Genomic DNA, 21318 nt, shown 5'->3' on the forward strand with positions numbered 1-21318 from the left:
ACAGAGAAGACCATCGCCAACTGCTGGAACAAGGCCCTAGGAGCAGCACTCCCACGACCCCAACATTACCCGGATGAAGAGGATTTCGTAGGCTTTACTGAAGCAGAGATCAGGGCAGCTGAGGAGAGGCTAGAGGACCAACTGGATGAGAACCTAACACTCCAGGATTGGGTGAACAGGTGGTCAGCAGCAGAGGACGACATGGCACCCGCAGAAACATTCACAGAGGAGGAGATCATCGACCAGGTCACCCAAGAGGAGGCAGAAGAAGAAGAACCCCCCCCAGCCCACAGTGGCAAAGAGCCACTCGGATGCCATCACGCACCTGAAGTGGCTCATAGCATACACAGAGCAGCAAGACTTCGACCCGATATACATCCTACACCTGAAGAACCTCCAGAGACAAGCACAAGTCAAGATGAGGAAGGGGATGTGCCAGAGGAAACTCACAGACTTTTTAAAATGATTTTTAAAATATGCTTGTAAGTACAATTTTAAGTATATTATTGTATGTATACTGTATATTATTGTATATATTTTAATAAATTTAAAACTTGATTTAAGACTTGAACGAACTTTGCTGTTTCTTATTTAAAACGCCCTTCCATTCAGCAATGTTCAGCATAGTCAGCGATGTTTCCTCTCGTTCATTCATTTGGATATCCGCCATCTTGGATATCCGCGGCTCGGATACAATGCGGGTGGCTGTCTTGGACCCGAACACCTGCGTTATAACGGGGGACTACTGTAGTTCGCTCCACCAATTCAGCCCCATTTTCCTGCTCTTCCCCCCCCCCTTAGCCCACTTTCAATCCAAATCTTATTTCTGCCCTCTTCCATAACCTGTATCAATCCAAATCTGATTCTGTTCTCTCCCCATGACCCTGTGTCAGTCCAAATCTGATTCTGCTCTCTCCCCATGACCCTGTGTCAGTCCAAATCTGATTCTGCTCTCTCCCCATGACCCTGTGTCAGTCCAAATCTGATTCTGCTCTCTCCCCATGACCCTGTGTCAGTCCAAATCTGATTCTGCTCTCTCCCCATGACCCTGTGTCAGTCCAAATCTGATTCTGCTCTCTCCCCATGACCCTGTGTCAGTCCAAATCTGATTCTGCTCTCTCCCCATGACCCTGTATCAGTCCAAATCTGATTCTGCTGTCTCCCAAGGCCCTGTATTGGTCCAAATCTGATTCTGTTCTCTCTCCATGACCCTGTATCAGTCCAAATCTGATTCTGTTCTTTCCCCATGGCCCTGTATCAGTCCAAATCTGATTCTCCTGTCTCCCAAGGCCCTGTATTGGTCCAAATCTGATTCTGTTCTCTCTCCATGACCCTGTATCAGTCCAAATCTGATTCTGCTCTCTCCCAAGGCCAGTATTGGTCCAAATCTGGTCTCTCCCCATGGCCCTGCATTAGTCTGAAATTTCTGTTCTTTCCCCACTGCCCTGTATTATTCCAAATCTATTTCCGCTCTCACCCCATCGCCTTGTACCAGTCCAAATCCATTTCAGCTCTCCCTATACAGTCCATATCTGATTCTGCTCATTCCCCATCCATAGCTCTAGATTAATCCAAACCAAAATCTTGCTTTCTTCCCACAGCCCTGTATCAATCCAAACATAATTCAGGTGTTTCTGCATAGTCCTATATCGGTCCCGATATAATTCCAACATCTCCCCATACCCCAATATCACACTCAAACTCACACCGCTGCACTCTCTCCAGAGCTCTATTAATCCTGAACTAATTCCACTAATGTGGGTAGACATGTGGGAGAATACGAGATAGTTGTGTTGCTTCTTCCTGATCTGTTCCTTGTAAGAAGCATTCCAATCTCAACACGACTCTACATCTGAAATGTTAACTGATCTATTCCTCTCGGATGCTGTTTGCAGTATTTTCTGCTTTTCTGATATTTAAAGCATTTGCAACTCTGCATTTGTGATCTTGTAGTACACATTCTCCGACACTGGATGTCACTGTAAGCACAGTGCATTAGTGGTGTTGTCTAATGGTCCAGTTAGGAACTTTCAGTACACGCAGTCAGACTTGGGTCAGTGTGCAGTGCCAACTGGTACGTCTATTGGGATATATTTGAAAAGGTAAGGCAAACGGTTAAATGAAAGAAAGAAGAAATTTGCATTTCTGTTTTGTCTTTCATCACATGCTGTCTCAAAGAACTTTATAACCAACAAAATACTTTTGAGGTGGTGGTCACTGTTGCAGGGAGCCACAGATCCAGTGAGTTTACTGTTGGTGGTGAGAAACTGTTAGAATACATAATCGAACGGGGTGAAAGTTGGTCAAGAAGAATCAACACTACTTTGAATGGCAGGGAGATTATACCTGACTGAGTAGAGTTAGTTGACACTCATCGGTGATGGAAAAGAATCAATGGTGATTATTACCTGGATACAATAGTTGGGGATGGGGAGGGTTGCATTCGTCAAGGATTAGTCAGAAAGAATTATTCAACGAAGTGGATTTGGGAGAAAGCAAACAGGTCTCTGGTGGTCTGGGAGAGAGAAAGACTAAAGACATTCTAGGGTGGGCAGACAGTGACTGGTATGTCTCACAGAATCACTTCTCCATCACTAACTAAAAACACAAACGGTAAACCCATACATACTTATAAATAGTAGTAGAATCATAGAGTGGTTACAGCATAGCAGAAGGCCATTCGATGTCTGTGCTTCTGAAGGAGCAAATCGCCCAGTGCCACTCCCCTGTCTTTTCCCCATAGCCCTGCAGATCTTTTCATTTCAGATAATGATTCAACTCCCTTTTGAAAGCAAACATCCTCTTCAAGGAGAATGGCCCCAACTTCTCCAGGCTTTCTATGTAACTCGAGTTGCTCACCTCTGGACCCATTCTCATGAATTTGTTCTGCCTTCACATCAGAAAATATGGTGCCAGAACTGGACACAGTACTTCTTTTGAGGCCAAACCAGTGTTTATACAGGTTTAACATTTCCTTGCTTTTGTACTATATGTCCTTATTGATAAAGCCCAAATGCAAAATGCTTTAATAGCCTCTTTCAACTGTCCTATCTTAAATGATTTAGGCACATCTTCTCCAGGTCTCCCCTCCTGCACTCCTTTTAGAATTGTACCCTATATTTTATATTAGTCAAAATCGTATGGCACTCCCAACCTGAACGTGTGTAAAATTGTGCAAGATAGCATTGGCTGTGATTTTCATTGCCTGTGCAATTTTGTGCTCATTGCAAGGGCATATAGGGCAGGCGGGCATTGGGATTTTCCCAGTTGTCGTCCAAGGTGGAAGAAAAGGCCCCTGGAGCACAAGCACGTTTGTTTTATTTGTGATTTTGCTGCCGATACATGAGTTTTGCCAGATTTATTTCTGATTACGCTAGCTTTCTATGCTGGTTCACCGACATGATCTGTGCCAAAGTTCCAACCGAATAGACCTGTCTGTACATACCATGGGAACACTGACGCTGACAAAAAGATATTGACCTTGAAAAATCCGCAGTCATTTGGCATATTGCCATTGTAATTAAATGGAGAGTGTGGTTGAGAGGAGGGTCGGGGCTTTCTGAATAACAGACATCCCCCTGACCCAGGTCTTCATGATGACCCAGTCATATCAGATGCTGCAAATTGGTCATCTGAGGTGTCCCAACTGACCCAGTGGTCGATGTAGATGACCAGACATAATTAAAAAACTGTTTTTAAAAAAGGATTCACCTGTGAAAGGAAGCAGCCAGACTTATTTGCAGCCTGCAACACATCCTCCCTCACCTCATTCCCACAACCCCCACCACTGGCCCTAGATATGCCACCTTAGCGGGGCAGTCCAGGACTACTGTAATAGCAGGTAGACAGATGCACCACTGAATGGCATGGGTGCCTACCACGGTGGGAGCATTCTGCTGTCTGGAGTTCAGTAGGTTATGGGTTGAAGTCCCACTCCAGAGAGTTGAGCATATAGAACATAGAATAGTACAGCACAGAACAGGCCCTTCGGCCCTCGATGTGGGCTTACAGTCCCAGCACAGTCCAGAGAGAGTGCCGTACTCTGTGGTGCCAGTGTTCGAGTGAGATGTCAATCTGAAACCACATCTACCCCTCAAGTGGATGTAAAAGATCCAACAATGCTGCCGTGGGAGCTTGCGTGTATGCAGATTAGCTGTCTGGCACTTTTCCCACATATGGCAGTGACTATACTTCAAAAAATGATGAGACTGGGATGAAGTCGTGACAAGTGCTGGAGAAATGCTTAGTCATTATTTTTTCTTTCTCCGCTGATGTAAGTAGATGAGGGAGCCCCCTCCCAAACTCTTTCTTCCCTTCCCCCACCCACAGCAACCTCACTGCTGCCACAAAGTTTAGTTTGGATCAGTAACAGATACTGGGCAGGACCTGTTGATTTGCAAGGCAAATTTCAGATCTATATACGAAAATGTTGAGGCAGTAAAGGGTTTAGTCGGGATTATTTTTTGGTTGAAAAGGTGCAGCACTAACACCAAATTCATTTCCATGTTGTAGGACCTATCTCCATCCCTTCCACCCCTGTATTGCTGATCTAAGCAACAGCTGTATTGCTCACTGGGTGGGCCTCAATTGGCCCTCCAGCGTGATGTTGCGTTTTAATTGGAATGTTCGACGGAAGCTTGTTTCATAATGCTTCTATTACCACCTTCCACACACAGCCTCTGTGAAATTCAGCTCACTGTCTATTTGTGTTCTTCATACTAAAATTAATCACTTCACACTTTAAGTCTCACGTTCCACCAGTCCACCCGTTATAACAGCCCCATAGATATTCTATACTATCCTCCTCATGGTTCACAATACTTCCAAATTTCATCTGCAAATTTTGAAATTGTGCCCTGTACACCAAGGTTATTATATATCAGGACGAGCAGGGGTCCGAACACTGACCCCTGGAGGAGTTCACTGTAAACCTTCCTGAAGTCCAAAAACAGCTGTTCACCACAACACTCTCACTTGATCAATTTTGTATCCATGTTGCTACTGTCCCTTTTATTCCTGAATTTAGCTTGCGAGTCTCTTTTATGGCACCTTATCAGATGCCTTTTGGAAGCCCTTGTACAACACATCAATAACATTATCCTTGGCAATCCTGTCTGTTAACTCAGGGAAAAACTCAAGCTAGTTCGTTAAAGCATGACTTGCTCTGAACAAATCCACATTGGCTTTTCTTAATTCACCCGCATTTGCCCAAGTGACTATTAATTTTGTCCCAAAGTATCGATTCCACAAGCTTTCCCACCAACAAGGTTAAACTGACAGAACTGGAGTAAGCCAATTGGAGCCTGACTTGGGCTTTATACAGATTCAGCATAATTTCTGCTTTTGTACTCGGTACCCTCTGTTTATGAAGCCCAAAACGCTTTGCTAACTGCTCTCTATGTTGTCCTACCACCTTTAACGAACCGTCCACATGACCCCCCCCCCCCCCCCCCCCCCCCCCACCGGGGCACCTCTGACCTAGCACTTTTTTAAAAAAAAAAAGAACTATGCTGTCTATATTGCTTCCTTACTAATCCTTCTGCCAAGAGGTGCATAACGTCAGACTTCTTTGCCTGTCATTTGTCTGCCTATTCCGCTAGCCCATCTGTAATCCCATTGAAGTTGATTGCTTTCACCCTCACTGCCAATCACACCTCATCGTTAAATTTTGAAATTTTATTTTGTATTCCAATATCCAAGTCGTTTATATAATTAAAAAAGCAGTGGCCCTGACCCATGGGGACATTACCGTCCACAATCTTCCAGTCTGAAACACAGCCATTTATTTTGTGTTTTTTATCCTTTTAGCCATTTTAAAAATCCACGCTGACACTGATCCTCCGATTCCATGAGCCTTATTTTTGTTGTTCAACCCTTTTTGTGGTACTTTATCAAATGCTTTACTATATAGTCAACATTAATTGCTTCCCCTTCATCTATTGTTCCTGTCACTTTATCAAAAAAGTACAGTTAGATTAGTTAAGCTTGACCTGCCTTTGCAAATCTTTGCTGGTTCTTCATAATTAACTCGAACCTCTCCAAATGCCTATTTTTTTTAACTAAAGCTCATTATTCCTAAAACATTACACACACCTTGTGTAAACTGAGTGGCCTGCAGTTACTAGGAATGTTCTTGCACGCTTTCTTTGGCGCCTCAATGCAGTCGAGGAAAGTTTGGAAGATTATGACAAAAGATTCCATGGCACTGTTGGAAGGAAAGACAAAGGTATTCTCACCAGTGTTCAGGCTAATATTTACCCCTCAATCAATGTCTACATGCAGATTATCGAGTCATTACTACATTGCTGTTTATGAGAGTTTGTTGGGAGCAAATTTGCTGCTGTGTTTCTCACATTGCAACAATGGCTAAATTTCAAGTTCAATTCGTTGGCTGCAAAATGTTTCAGGATATCCTGAAATGGTGAAAGAAGCAATAGAATTGAAAATCTTTTTTTTAATTAGTAATGTTGTTGGCATAATGTTACTGTCACAGCCTGATTGGCTGCAATCTTGAGCCCGCATTCACCGTCCACGGGATTAGCAGCGCAGGCGGAAATTTCCACGAGAATCGGGAAACTTGATTTTCGCTGGAGTGATCGCATTTCTTGATTATCCTCACCCCTCCCCAGCGATGTGGTGAACCTTATTTTAATAAATAGCTATGTAATTGGCAGCCTTGACTCCCCGTCCTACACCAAATGATTCATACCATTATGTCGGCAAGGTTTACAACATTAGGCCAGGGACTGACACAGTCGAGGGGATCCTTCCGGGTGCCAACCTGGCAGTGGCAGGAGTCGATCGTAGTGAGAGCTCCACCGGAGACGGAGGTGGGGGGGCTCATCTCCGATAGCTCTGATTCCTCCATAATGAAGGCTTGGGGGTTCATTAGGCTGCAGCATTGATCAGGGCACCCTTTATTAACAGCGTGCAGGTCTCTTTGGAGCTGGTTCCAGCTCTGAGACCCCACCCCATCAGAGTTACAGCGTAAACCAAGCCCACTCTTTTGGGGCAAAGAGGCTCTGTGAGAAAACTGGTCTGTGCAAGTGAAGAGTTACACGCCAGTTTTCTGTCTGAGCCTGACACTTTGCCATATTTTGGTACAATTCCGTCCAATTTTTTACATTACAACAGAAATGTCAAAATATAGTACTTTAAAAGTACTTAATTGTAAAGTACTTTTGGACATCCGGTAATTGTGAAAGGTGATGCGTAAATGCAAGCTTTTCTTTTTCTCTTTCACCACACGGTCTTAGTAGTATTGCTACTTGTGAAGTTCTTGAGTGTCTACCTCAAAGAATGAAGTTGGGTATCTTGTACTCTGCGTTCAATTTCATTGTATGTATTTTGAATGCTCTTATTGTTTTGTTTCAGACATGGGAGCCGGTCATTTCCTCTGAGGTGAGTAGGAATTAATTGTGCAGGTTGTTGAATGAATGTGCCCCTGCTGCAGCTGTGCCATGTGTTTGATTCAACTAGTCCCATCTATGCAATGTTAGCTGATTGGGGGGGTGACATTAACCACTGGTACAGGATGGTCTCAGCTCTGACAACCACCACAAAAGATGGGTGCTTTGTGTGAGATGTACCTGCAAGGACATCGGTGGAGCCCAAACCTCAGAAGGTGTCAGGATCCTCAGGTGGTGGGTGGGCTGTGGATTGGTGATGGGAGTGAAAGGACACTGGAGGGGACGGTCGTGGGGCAGCTGTAAGTATTTGTCACTGTCATGCCATTTTGTTCCAGCATCCACAGAACAGTAAGCCACAACAGAACAAAAAACCTCCTACAAGGAAGGAACGGCCAGAGAAATGCGACAGCAGTGAGAGCAAAGAGAACCAGAAAGCCAAATCGGACGAATCACCAGAGGAACGGAGTGCTGATGAGGATTCCCAGAAATCTACACAGAAGAGAAAAGGTATTCCACTGATTAAAACAGTGAGAGAAAGGTGGGGCCACTCTGGGGGGAATCTGCATTCCATTATTTGTGTACTTATTTCCACACAAAAAGGAAAGAAGCAGTGCTGGATCTAGTTCTGGGCAATGGAGTGAGCCTGCGGAAGATGGGAGTGCACTTTGGTAACAGTGATCATAATACAATTGGGTTATAGAAAAGGATGAGCAATAATCAAGTATATAAGTACCCTGGGGTTGGGCTCATTTCAGTGGGTTGAAAAGGGAAAGTTCGGAGAGCATCTTAAAATTATGTGCAACAGCTTGTTGCGATCCCAGTTGACATAACTAGATGAGAAGATCCCAGAACAGAACCCTGGCTCAAAAGACAATAACAGAGTGACGGGACTGCTAATTTAACAACAAGGAAAAAGCATTTATTAAACATGAAAATTGGATTATTTTACAATACTCCTTTACCCCTCCCCTGCCTTTAGCTTAACAAATACAGATTTAACATGGATTACGAAGTAGGTTTTAAGTTAGTATGGTCTCATTAATAAAGTCTTTTTAAGCACACAGATTGGCTGTGGCCAAATACCCACTTCGCTCAACCCAAGTTAGTGTGTGTGGTTTTCTCCTCCGAATCCACCCAGATGGTTGTCACATGAAAGTTTCCAAACTCCACTCCCAAAACACACTTTAAAATCTTCTTTCATAATAATGCTTTCCCCTAGCGGTTTGCATTCTTCTGAACAATACTCAGTTGCTGTTCTCAACTTCAGGTGGATTTAACATTCCTTCTCTCCAGCCCAGGTTTTCCAAATGGCACTTGTAAACAAAGCTTCCACTCCACTTTTAGCAACAAATCCAGTCCAGCATTTTGCAACAAGCCCTTTTAGGGTTTCCTGTCTTGACGGCTGAAAAGCTGTTCACAATTGCTTTAATTCTGAATTCCCAGACTGTATTAATATGCCATCAAACATTTAATCTGTCTCTGAAGTCTGCTGTCTCACTTTAAATCTAGTTACTGCAATTATCTCTTTAACTCAGAACACTTTGCTTACTACACGACAAGGGGCAAATGTAGGTCATTTGGCCCATTGAGCCTACTCTGCCATTCAATGAGATCATGATTGATCTGAGATAATCCTCCATTCCCCATGGCGCTGAGGACCCGGGTTCGATCCTGGCCCCGGGTCATTGTCCGCGTGGAGCTTGCACGGTCTCCCCGTGTTTGCGTGGGTCTCATTCCAAAAACCTACACCTGCAGAGTAGGTGGATTGGCCACACTAAATTGCCCCTTAATTGGGGGAAAAAAAGAATTGGGTACTTTAAATTTCAAAAGAAATCTTCAACTCTGCTTTCCTGCCTTAACCACATTACCCTCGAGTCCTTTACTGATTAGCAATCTCTCTGTCTTGAGCTTAACTACAAAATCTCTACAGTCCTCTGCAGTAAAGAAGTGCACAGATTCACTACCTTTGAACGAAGCAATTCCTCCTCACCTCTGTCTTAAATGGGTGACTCCTTAACCTGAGATTATGGCCTCTGGTCCTAGACCCTCCCACAAGGGGAAGCAGTCTCTCAGTATCAACCCTTTCAAGCCCCCTGAGAATCCTATATATCTCAATAAAGTTGCCTCTCCTCCTTCTAAACTCCAAAGACTACAGGTCCAAGCTGCTTAACCTCGCCTCATAAGGAAATCCCTCTATACCCGGGGTCAACCTAGTGAACCTTCTCTGCACTGTAACCAGAGCTATAATATCTTAGATAAGGGGACTAAAACCGTTCATGGTATTCCAGGTGTGGTTTACCTAATATTTGTATAGTTTTAGTAGGTCTTCCCTACTTTTATGCTCCATTCCCTTCAAAATAAAAGCAAACATTCCATTTGTCTTCCTATTACCTGCTGAACTTGCATGCTAGCTTTTTGTGATTTATGCACAAGGCTTCCCAAATCCCTCTATGCTGCAGTCTTTCTCTATTTAAATAATTTCAGCTCCTTTATTCTTCCTACCAAAGTGTAGAACTTCACATTTTCCTACATTATATTCCATCTGTTTTCCCACTCACCAACCTGTTTGTACCCCTCTGTAGACTCTTTGTGTCATCCTCACCACTTGCCTTACCACCTTTTTTGTGGTTTCCACAAACGTGGCAATAGTACATTCACTCAGGGCAGCGCAGTGGTAGCACTGCAGTCTCACGGCACCGAGGTCCCAGGTTCAATCCCGGCTCTGGGTCACTGTCCGTGTAGAGTTTACACATTCTCCCTGTATTTGCGAGGGTTTCGCCCCCACAACCCAAAGATGTGCAAGGTAGGTGGATTGAACACGCTAAATTGCCCCTTAATTGGGAAAAAATTAATTGGGTAGTCTAATTTTTTTTAAATAAAAAAAATAGTACATTCACTGCCCTCCTCCAAGTCATTAATATATATTGTAAATAATTGTGGTCTCAGCACGGGATCCCAGTGGCGCTCCAGTGGTTACAGGTTGCTGTCCTGGAAATGCCCCTCCTTCAGTCTTCTATCAGTTAGCCAATCCTCTATCTATGCTAATATGCTACCTCCAACATTGAGCTCTGGCCTGATTAAGTAGCTTTTTGTATCTTCTAAAATCCTTTTGGGAATATTGCGTCTACTGGTTCCCCTTCATCTATCCTGCTTATTAACACCTCAAACAGAAGTTAAGCTAACTGGCCTATCTTTACTTTTTTTTGTCTCCCTCCTTTTTGACTAAGGGTGTTACATTGGTAATTTTCCAATCCTCTGGGACTCGTCCAGAATTTAATGATTCTTGGAAGATTACTACCAGTGCATTCACTGTCTTTGTATCTCCTTCCTTTAATGTCCTGGGACTTATCGGCCTTTAGCCCCATTAGTTTCCCTAGTACCTTTTCTCCAGTAATTATTTCCTCCTTTCTGCCCTTGATTGTGTATTTTTTTGAATGTTCATGTCTTCTATTGTGAACACTGGCGCCAAGTATTTGTTTAATTCTGCTGCTCTTTCCTGGTTCCCCATTATTATTTCTCGCATTTCATTCTCTAAGGGGCCTATGTTCACTTTGACCTCTCTCTAACTTTTTATATATTGAAAGAAGTACCTATTGTCTGTTTTTATATTACTTGCTTGTTTATCCTCATAGTTTATCTTCCTCTTTTTTTTTTTGGTCATCTTATTGGTTTTTAAAACTTTCCCAATCATCCGGCTCTTGGCATTCTTCTGAACAATACTTCGGTTGCTGTTTTCTTAACTTCAGATGTCTTAAACGTTCGTTCTGTCCCAATTCCCTGGTTAGTTAGGTTGTATCTTGTTCCTTGGAATCTTGCATCTTTGCACCTCCCATGTACTGCCCAGCTTCTCGTGGCAGAGTTCAGAGATAGTCACGCCCCAGTGTCCTGTTTCCAGTTGTTCTGGCTTCCAGTTAAAACTAAACAGGAAAGTCGTTCCCTCTAGAGAGTAGCCTCCTGTTGCTCGGCACTGACTTCTATTTAATCTCCAATAGAAATATTATCCTTTTGGGCACAGAAACATTAAACACACTTAAAACCATGCCTTATATTTCTTGTGTTTACTAATACAAATTTAATTCCCTTTAAAACTACCTTTGTTTTGCTAATAAGCTCAAACCGTGTCATTTTAAAATCAGTTTCTAATTTACAAAAGCACACTATTCCCAGGAGGGGAGCAAGTAGTGCTTCCCAAACTTGTGCACTTGTATGATAAATGATACAGATTAAAATGTGACCCAAAAATTAGGCTTATGACAACTCTAAGTATATTTTCATAATATACAGAGCATCAAGCTGAATGCAGAAAGTAGCGGAGGTTTAAAAATGGGAATGAGGGGCAAAACACAGTATGACAATAGATTAGCGGCCAACATAAAAGAGAACCCAAAATTATTTTATGAAGATATGAATGGTAAAAGGTTAGTCCAAGGAAGGCTTGGCCTCATTACGATGAGTGCTTTGTATCTGTCTTTTCTGGATGCTGCTCACGTGGCAGTAAAGGAGGCAATAGCAACATTGGATAAGATAAAAATAGACAAAGAAGAGGTACTTACAACGACGTAGAAAAGTCACCTGGCCCAGATGGAATGCTTCCCAGGTTGTTCCGGGTAGCAAGGGTGAAAATTGTGGCGGCTCTAACCACAATTTTTTTAATCCTCCTTGGGTATGCAGATAGTGCCAGAGGACTGGTGAATTGCAAAATGCTTACACCCAAGATTTTATTTTTTAAATGGAGGGAGTAAATCCAGCAACTAAGGCCAGTGAGCTTCAAATTGGTAGGGAAACATTTTCAGGATAAAATTAATTAATATTTGGAAAAGTATGGACCAATAGATGAATATTAACGCAGATTTGATAATGAAAAATTGTGTTCGATAACTCGTTTGAGTTTTTTGATGAAGAAGCAGGGTCGATGAGGGATGTATGGTTACTATTGACATTCAAAAGGTTTTCGATAAGGTACTACATAATATTAGTGGTGGGCAATAAATGCCGCCTAACCAGCGATGCTCATGTCCTCTGAACAAATAAATTTTAAAAAAGGAACTGATGAGCAAAGTTATAGCCCATAGGATTAAAAGGACACTGGCAGTGTGATTACACAATTCACTAAAGGACAAAGTAGATGGTGGTGAAGTTACTTTTCAGACTCGATCAGGAGATGGGTAGTTATTTGTGTATAGTGGTTTGGTTGGGGCTACTTCTTTTGGTTTGTATTAATGACTTGGGCTATGGTATATGGGACATAATTTCAAAGTTTGCAGATAACATGAAATGAAGAAATATATATTTTTAAAAATAATTGTTATTGTCACAAGTAGGCTTGCATTAATATTGCAATCAACGCATGGCAGATTAAATTTATGCAAATAAGTGTAGTTACCTTACATTTTGGAAGAATGAGAGGCAATATGAACTAAATTGTATTATTTTTAAAGATGATGCAGAGCAGAGACACCTGGTGGTGTGTGTACACAAATCTTTGAAAGTGGGAGGACAAGTTGAAAAGACTTACAAAAATAAACATAGAATCCTGGCTTTTATTAAGGATACATAGATTTCAAGAGGAAATAATGCTATAACTTTACAAAGCAATGGTTAAGTCTCAACTGGTTTCTCAAGACGGGGAAGAAGAGATTAATTAGAATGGTATTAGAAATTAGGACCTTCAGTTATGTGGATGGACTGAAGAAGCTGTGGTTATCTCCTTGGAGCAGTGAAGTTTAAGAGAAGAATCTGCTAGAGACATTCACATTCATGAAGAATTTTAGAGACTAAGCACACACACACACGCGCACGCGCACACGCACACACACACACCTAGTTGTGACCTAGCATTATCAAAGGATAATGAAAGTAGATTCAGTGGTAATTTTTGAAGAGGATTTAGATAAATATTTGAAAGGGAGAATTTGCAGGGCTATGGGGAAAGAACAGGGGATTGGAACCAACAGGATAGCTCGTACAAAGAGCAGGTACAGCCTTGATAAGCAAAACAATCTTTATATCTGCTATATGGTTTTAAGGTACAGAAATGAGTGGAGGAAGATGGATGTGATGCTGAGGATCAGACCATTGTGCAGAATGTGACTGAATACAAACAGACGAATGATGAGCAGGAGTAGAATGTTTCCGTGCCGTTTGCACGCTCCCTCTCGCCCTGTGCCAAATGAGCTATATTTCTGCCAGCCTTTTGAGTTCAATTAACTCGAGATGCTAATAGTTGAGATGTATGGAACTGTGCAGGTCTCCTTGGTGTTAATGCTCCATACCCGCTAGGCGAAATTAGTTTTGCTATCGCCACTGACTGTCTGATCAGGTTGTTCCTGCTTTTGCCCCAAGTCACAGATCACAAGATAAAGTTGGTTGAAAAGTGATGAAACATGTCTTGTTTGGTCTGAAAACAATTCATCTTCCCTCAGATTTTTTTTGGTGCAAGGTATAACCGCTTTTGAATTGTTTAGGACCATGACATGCTGTGGGAATGCCTGTCCAACACCTTGCAGCAGATCTGTTAACGTTTTCCCACTTTGTGTTCAGGGTACAAGCAAAAGTGGGTCCCACTGCAATTGGACGTAAAATCGGAGGGTACACAGGACAAGCCAGCATCTCGCAGCAACTCGCGCCCCCAGACAGAGCCTCTGCGACCGCCAGTCAACAACAGAAACGACTCAAAAGGTTTGTCCCACTTGACAATTTACGGTTACTTTGCTGACTGCTTATTGATGGTAGCTTCCTCAGCTGAACCCTCAACTCCTTTCTTGTTGTTATAATTATTTTTGAAAGATGCAAATCATGCTTTAGAGCTTGGTGTGTGTGGGGCAGGGGGGAGCAGAGTGTGTTTTTTAGGTGTTGGAGGGGTATATTGGAAAGTTGAGTTTGCTGTCAGTAATTCTATCCGAATTATAGCAGAATCTGGTACTTCACATTTTAAACCAGAAGAAACTGCTCAACACTCACCCACGAATAAGGGGGGCACTCCATCTCACCTGGCAGTACTGCAGACATTCATCATCTGCTGATAACCTAGATGCACTAACATATGAAAAGTGCTAGGGACGGTAAACTGGTTTATTGATGACCGCTACTAGATATTCACGAGATGCAAGCCCACTCTGAACTAAAGTTGGTTTTAAGATGGTATTGGGAGATATTTGGCTGATCTTGGAGTTTAGGTGTAACCATTTATCTGCTTTCTGGTTTTTTTTCAGGCTACCATCGTGATGAGAAGCACGACTCCCGGGATTGGAGGGAAGACCGCGATGAGATTTCCAGCGTGAAAAGCGAGGGTGGAACGATTCGAGGAGGTTTCAGGGGACGAGGACGTGGACGTGGCCGGGGGAGGGGTCGTGGCAGAGGTGCTTCTCGCTGTACGTGATGTGCTGACACTGGCCATTGTGCTGCAAGCGTTCTGAACCAGCGTGATGTCACTGTCAGTTGAAATTTAGTTGCACTTTCCGATCCCTCGCTTACCAAGGGGCACAGTATTTGTCTTCCTTCTTATTCATCTTAGTACTCACCTTGGTGTTGGTGTCTACTACCTATTGTTAATGCTGCCGTGTGACATTTAAAATAGGTGCGTTTAATGGGCGGTAAGTGACAGAGTGAATCCACTACCTTTCCAGTAAAGTTAGCATACATGATTTGTGAGAGATGGCTGGGGTGGATTTGCAAACTTAATGCAGTGGATGGGAAATTATTGTCCTTAACACAGACGAAAGAGACTTCACGCTGGGGCAGATTAGCAGCAAGTTAGTTTTCACATTAAGTACAAATGCTGATAAATTTCTGGAGATCCTTTGGTCTTGGTTTTACTTGTTGATTTACTTTGTTGTTACAAAGTACTCCACTTAAGAGCAGGATCTTTGCCCCTGGGTGATGTGATTCGGAAGATCAGACCTTTGGAATTTTTGTTATTTTGTTGACAGAGCAAGACTTTGACCCAGACACCAAGCGAACTCGTGCTTCTCTTCAAAATGTATCACGTGATCATTTAACATTCAGCTGAACTAAAAAATACACACCGGAACAATGGCCATAGTTAATATCTGAAGGATGGGCCTGTGATAATGCAGTACTCCGTTGCTATTTGCTGACATGCCAGCCCAAATTATTCCTGGATTGGGGCTGCAATCTCTGATTTTCTAACTAAGGAGGCATATGCCACCACAGAATCAGGCTGACTTTCAGGAAGTAGGAGGACTGCTAATTTTCCCCTGTTCTCTATCCAAAAATACTAATGCTAAATAGAGCATAGTTCATCTGTCCCAACTGAGAGCAGCTAAGAGCACAGAAAAAGGATTGTGCTTGGGGGGGCCTCATGATCTGCATTGCTCTGTGTAATGTGGCACAGTGCATTTCCCAACTCTTAATAATACAAGCTTGCTCAATGTTACTCCTACCTCGAGAGAGAGAGAGAGAGAGATAACTGATCTAAGATCAGCAATAAACTCTTAACCGTTCTAGAATGCCCCAGGTGATTTGAATAGGGATGCAATACAGAATACAGTCTGATCTGGATGGTCATCAGTGGAAGGTGCAAGACTGAACAATGAGCCAAACAACATTCCTGTGAAATGAGCCTGTGTTGCCCTTGATAAAAGACACTGATAGTTTGCTTATTCTCTCATTTGCTTAGCAATACTGTCTGACCACCTCCCTCACTTAATTCTCGAAGCTGATGGAAAATGTATGGCAAACTTCAGTTAATGTAGTGCATTCCTGCATCTTAAATCTCCCAGCTGCTTCATGTACTGAAAGACTGACTGTTAGTAGTCTTAACTGAGCATCTAACCCGTGCTGTTTTTGCTTGTAGCTCACTTTGACTACCATTACACCTACAACGCAAACACCGACAGTAATGATGGGTTGTACAGGCCGAAATTTGGCAGTGATATCATCTATTACTATGACAATCAGAGCAGTGCCGAGCTGTACACAATGGACAAAAAGCTGCTCAAAGACTACATCAAGAAACAGATGTAAGTACCGTAGTTCTCTGCTTCTTGGGCATGTTCCAATGCCTTTATTCCCCGGCTGGATTACCCATTAGAAAAGAGAAGATTTAGAATTTGTCTAATGATCAGTTGTGCATATGCATCTCACACAGCATCACTGGCAAAGATGGCATTTATTGCCCATCCCTGAGAACGCATAAGTAAATTACTGCCGGTGCTGGATCTGGAACAGAAGCAAAGTGCTGGACAATCTCAGCAGGTCTGGCAGCTTCTGTGGAGAGAGAAGGGAGCTAACATTTCAAGTCTGGATGAATCTTTGTCAAAGCTAGAGAGAAATGGAAATAGGATGAGATTTATACAGTTTTGGGGTGGGGGTGCTGGAGCAGAGGGGCTGGATAGAGGGCCAGCGAGTGGTGGAGATTGACAAAGATGTCATGGACAAAAATACAAAGGGAATGTATATGGTGATGATAATGACTAAAGGGCACGGATAGTGGCACGCTAAGATATCAGAATGTGTTAATGACAGAACAGAGGTAAGCAGTGTGTCAAAGGACAACTTGGAAAAGAGAGCAGATTGCCCTCGTGGAAGGGGCTGGGGGTAGGTCTTTCAGAGGGTTGGTGCAGACATGATGGGCCAAATGGCGGCCTCCTGCACTAGGGATTCTATAAACCACTGTGGTAATGAATGACTCACTGCCTGCTCTTTCTGGATGTGTGAGTTTCGGTCCTTGGCCTAAAAGTTTTTTCTTAAGGGGTTTTCAAGTTGGCCTGCCTGTAGCAAGTAGCCACAGAGCTGCTTAGAAAGAGCTGGTACTGGCTTTTTCGTGTGGAACTTTGAGATATGATGAGAAATGCCACAGTACACAATGGATTTGAGCAGTGCTTGTAGCTGTAATACAAGGCATGGAATTTGATCACTGCTGTTGCCACGTGTAAAAATGAACTTTTGAACCCAATGTGGTTATGTTGGAACCCAGAAACTTTCTGTTGGCCCCGCTTGCATCAGGAAAGTGAAGGAGTGTCATAGTCCACTTCAGGTGTGAACCCTGACCTGTATCCTGCAGCTTATGTTAGCCGTGGAACTGTTGGTGTCTGTAAGCACGCTCTGTGTGCCTTTGTGTCAATATTCCACCTCTGGCAGCCTGGTTACACGGTCCAGTTCAGCCAACACTGGGAGTCACCTCACTGATGCACTGTTGCATAAATTATACCAGCATCCCCAAGTGCGCGCACGGCACTGAAATCCTTTCAACCCTTTCACGTCCTGGCACTCTGATTATTGCTCCTCGGCAGAAACTCAACAAGCAAAGAAATCTTGAATTTTCTATTGGATTTATTTGTGACTGTCTTATAGTTATAGTTTTGGATTCTCCCACAAGTGGAAATATTTTGTTTATGCCTACCCTAGCAACCTCTGATAATTTCAAAGACTTCTGTTAAGTCACCCTTCCTTCTCTTTACAAGAGAAGAATGCCCATCATGGATACATCCCCTCAGTTCTGGTATCATCCTGGTGAATCTTTTTTTAAAAAAGTTTCTGCTGTACATGTCTTTTTTATAATATGGAGACCAAAATTAGTTTTTATTAAACGTCTACCTCACTTTATTTTTAACACTAATTTTACACTTTTGTTCTACAATTATTCCTGCTCTTTGATTGTTTATGTTTCCCTAATTCCTCAGTTTGATTTGAATTTTTATCTTGTATTTTATTTTTATCCAGGTTTCTTTATTTTAACTTGATACCCCTATGGGCGGCTTGGGGCGCAGTGGTTAGCACTGCTGCTGACAGCGCTGAGGACCCAGGTTCGATCCCAGCCCCGGCTCTCTGTGTGTGAAGTTTGCACATTCTCCCCATGTCTGCGTGGGTTTCACCCTCACAACCCAAAGATGTGCAGGTTAGGTAGATTGGCCACGCTAAATTGTCCCTTAATTGGGGAAGAAAAGTTAATTGGGTACTCTAAATTAGAGGAAAACATTTTTATTTAAACTTGATTCCCCCCACTATCCTCTTTTGTTACTACAGTAGTCCCCCGTTATACCGCGCTCCGCAATACCGCGGTTCGCGATATACCGCGGGGGGGCTTATGGACCCCAACTGTCAGTTGTGTCAATTTCAGCGGCCGGCTCACTTTGATCCGGAGAGGGAAGCTGCTCTCTCACTGAAGCAATCAGCCAGCCGCTGAAATTGACACTGCCCACTGCTCTCTCCCTCCAATCCAACTTTTAAGTTTTAATGTTTCTGATTGGAGGGAGAGAGCAGCCGGCAGTGTCAATTTCAGCGGCCAGCTCACTTTGAACAGGAGAGGGAAGCTGCTCTCTCACTGAAGCAATCAGCCAGCCGCTGAAATTGACACTGCCGGCTGCTCTCTCCCTCCAATCAGAAATATAAAGGGGGACTACTGTAGTTCGAAGTCCTGACAAAGCCCTGACCACCCTTTCAACTTGAACACTGGTCCCACTCCTGGGCTTATGATAGCACAGTAGCATACTGCTTAGTTACTGGGTTAGTAGTCCAAAGACTATTTCCCCTCTCCGCTCATCTCCACCCCCCCCCCCAACTCTCTGCCCCTTCCTCACTCTCTGCTCATCGTCCCCAACCCCCCTTCCCCACCCTCTGCTCGTCGTCCCCAACCCCCTTCCACTCTCTGCTCGTCGTCCCCAACCCCCCTTGAAAGAAAGATGGTGCCGGAGCGAGGGAACTTCTGGCAAGCTGTGCCCAGCATACCCTCTAATTCTATCTTTTCAACACCATCATTCCTACGAAACGCATATCCAAACTCCGTGGCCTTGGCCTCGGCTCCTCCCTCTGTGACTGGATCCTGAACTTTCTAACTCTCAGGCCGCAATCAGTAAAGATAGGCAGCAACACCTCCTCCACGATCATCCTCAACACAGGTGCCCCACAGGGCTGTGTCCTCAGACCCCTACTATACTCCTTATACACCTATGACTGTGTGGCCAAATTCTCCTCCAGCTCGATCTTCAAATTTGCTGATGACACCACCATAGTGGGTCGGATTTCAAACAATGACGAGACAGAGTACAGGAATGAGATAGAGAATCTGGTGAACTGGTGCGACGACAATAATCTCTCCCTCGATGTCAACAAAACGAAGGAGATTGTCATCGACTTCAGAAAGCGTAGTGGAGAACATACCCCTGTCAACATCAACGGGAACGAAGTAGAAAGGGTCGAGAGCTTCAAGTTTTTAGATGTACAGATCACCAACAGCCTGTCCTGGTCCCCCCCCATGCCGGCACTATAGTTAAGAAAGCCCACCAACGACTCTACTTTCTCAGAAGACTAAGGAAATTTGGCATGTCACCTACGACCCTCACTAACTTCTACAGATGCACCATAGAAAGCATTCTTTCTGGTTGTATCACAGCTTGGTATGGAGCCTGCTTTGCCCAAGACCGCAGGAAATTACAAAAGGTTGTGAATGTAGCCCAGTCCATCACGCAAACCAGCCTCCCATCCATTGAATCCCTCTATAATTCCCGCTGCCTCAGAAAGGCAGCCAGCATAATTAAGGACTCCATGCACCCCGAACATACTCTCTTCCACCTTCTTCCGTCAGGAAAAGATACCAAAGTTTGAGGTCACGTACCAACCGACTCGAGAACAGCTTCTTTCCTACTGCCATCAGACTTTTGAATGGACCTACCTCGTATTAAGTTGATCTTTTCTCTACACCTTGCTATCACTGAAACCTTATATTCTGCAGTCTCTCCTTCCTTCCCTATGTACGGTATGCATTGTTTGTACAGCATGCAAGAAACAATACTTTTCACTGTATACTAATACATGTGACAATAATTAATCAAATCAAACCCTTTACCCAGTCTCCGATCGTTGTCCCCAGCCCCTTTCCCCCTCTCCGCTCGACACCCCCACCCCCCTTCCCCACTCTCCGATTGCCGTCCCCAACCCCCCCATCCCCAATCTCTGCTCGTCGTCCCCACCACCCCTTCCCCACTCTCTGCTCGTTCCCCCCACCCCCCTTCCCCGCTCTCCGATCGTCGTCCCCACCTCCGCTCGTCATCCCCAACCCCCCTTCCCACTCTCCGATTGTCTCCAACACCCCCTTCCCCGCTCTCCGATTGTCCCCCATCCCACCCTTCCCCACTCTCTGATCATCGTCCCCAACCTCCCTTCCCTGCTCTCTGACCGTCGTCCCCAACCTCCCTTCCCTGCTCTCTGACCGTCGTCCCCAACCTCCCTTCCCCACTCTCCGATCATCGTCCCCAACCTCCCTTCCCTGCTCTCTGACCGTCGTCCCCAACCCACCTTCCCCACTCTCCGATCGGCGTCCCCAACCTCCCTTTCCCGCTCTCCGACCGTCGTCCCCAACCCCTTCCCCGCTCTCCGATCGTCCCCATCCCACCCTTCCCCACTCCGATCGCCGACCCACAACCCCCCTTCCCCACTCTCCGCTCGTGGTCCCCAACCCATCGTCCCCAAACTCCCTTCCCCACTCTCCGATCGTCCCCATCCCACCCTTCCCCACTCTCTGATCATCGTCCCCAACCTCCCTTCCCCGCTCTCCGATCGTCCCCATCCCACCCTTCCCCACTCCGATCGCCGTCCCCCAACCTCTGTTCCCCGCTCTCTGACCTTCGACCAAACCTCCCTCCCCACTCTCCGACCGTCGTCCTCAACCCCCCCTTCCCTGCTCTCCGATCGTCGTCCCCAACCCCCCTTCCCCGCTCTCTGACCGTCGTCCCCAACTCCCCTTCCCCGCTCTCCGACTGTCGTCCCCAACTCCCCTTCCTCGCTCTCCGGTCGTCCCCAAACCCCCTTCCCCGCTCCGATCGGCGACCCACAACCCCCCTTCCCCCCACTCCGCTCGTCGTCCCCAACCCATCGTCCCCAAACTCCCTTCCCCGCTCTCCGAGCGTTGTCCCCAACCTCCTTTCCCTGCTCTCCGATCGTCCCCATCCCA

The 21318-nt window shown here is 44.6% G+C and overlaps 1 protein-coding gene across 8 annotated transcripts in view; it reads left to right on the forward strand.

Moving 5' to 3' along the window:
• The window catches only part of larp1 (La ribonucleoprotein 1, translational regulator), a 206535-nt gene that overhangs the window by 96539 nt on the left and 88678 nt on the right, over positions 1-21318 (forward strand). For 7 of the 8 annotated variants that reach the window (XM_038796170.1, XM_038796165.1, XM_038796168.1 and 4 more), the window contains 5 exons: positions 7375-7401; positions 7745-7916; positions 13950-14087; positions 14621-14779; positions 16225-16390. In XM_038796170.1, coding sequence (XP_038652098.1) covers positions 7375-7401; positions 7745-7916; positions 13950-14087; positions 14621-14779; positions 16225-16390 — 662 coding nt within the window. The remainder of the gene's footprint in view (positions 1-7374; positions 7402-7744; positions 7917-13949; positions 14088-14620; positions 14780-16224; positions 16391-21318) is intronic. The other variant, XM_038796166.1, reaches the window with a different exon arrangement.

This window comes from Scyliorhinus canicula, chromosome 4 (assembly GCF_902713615.1).
Source record: "Scyliorhinus canicula chromosome 4, sScyCan1.1, whole genome shotgun sequence".
NCBI lineage: Eukaryota > Metazoa > Chordata > Chondrichthyes > Carcharhiniformes > Scyliorhinidae > Scyliorhinus > Scyliorhinus canicula.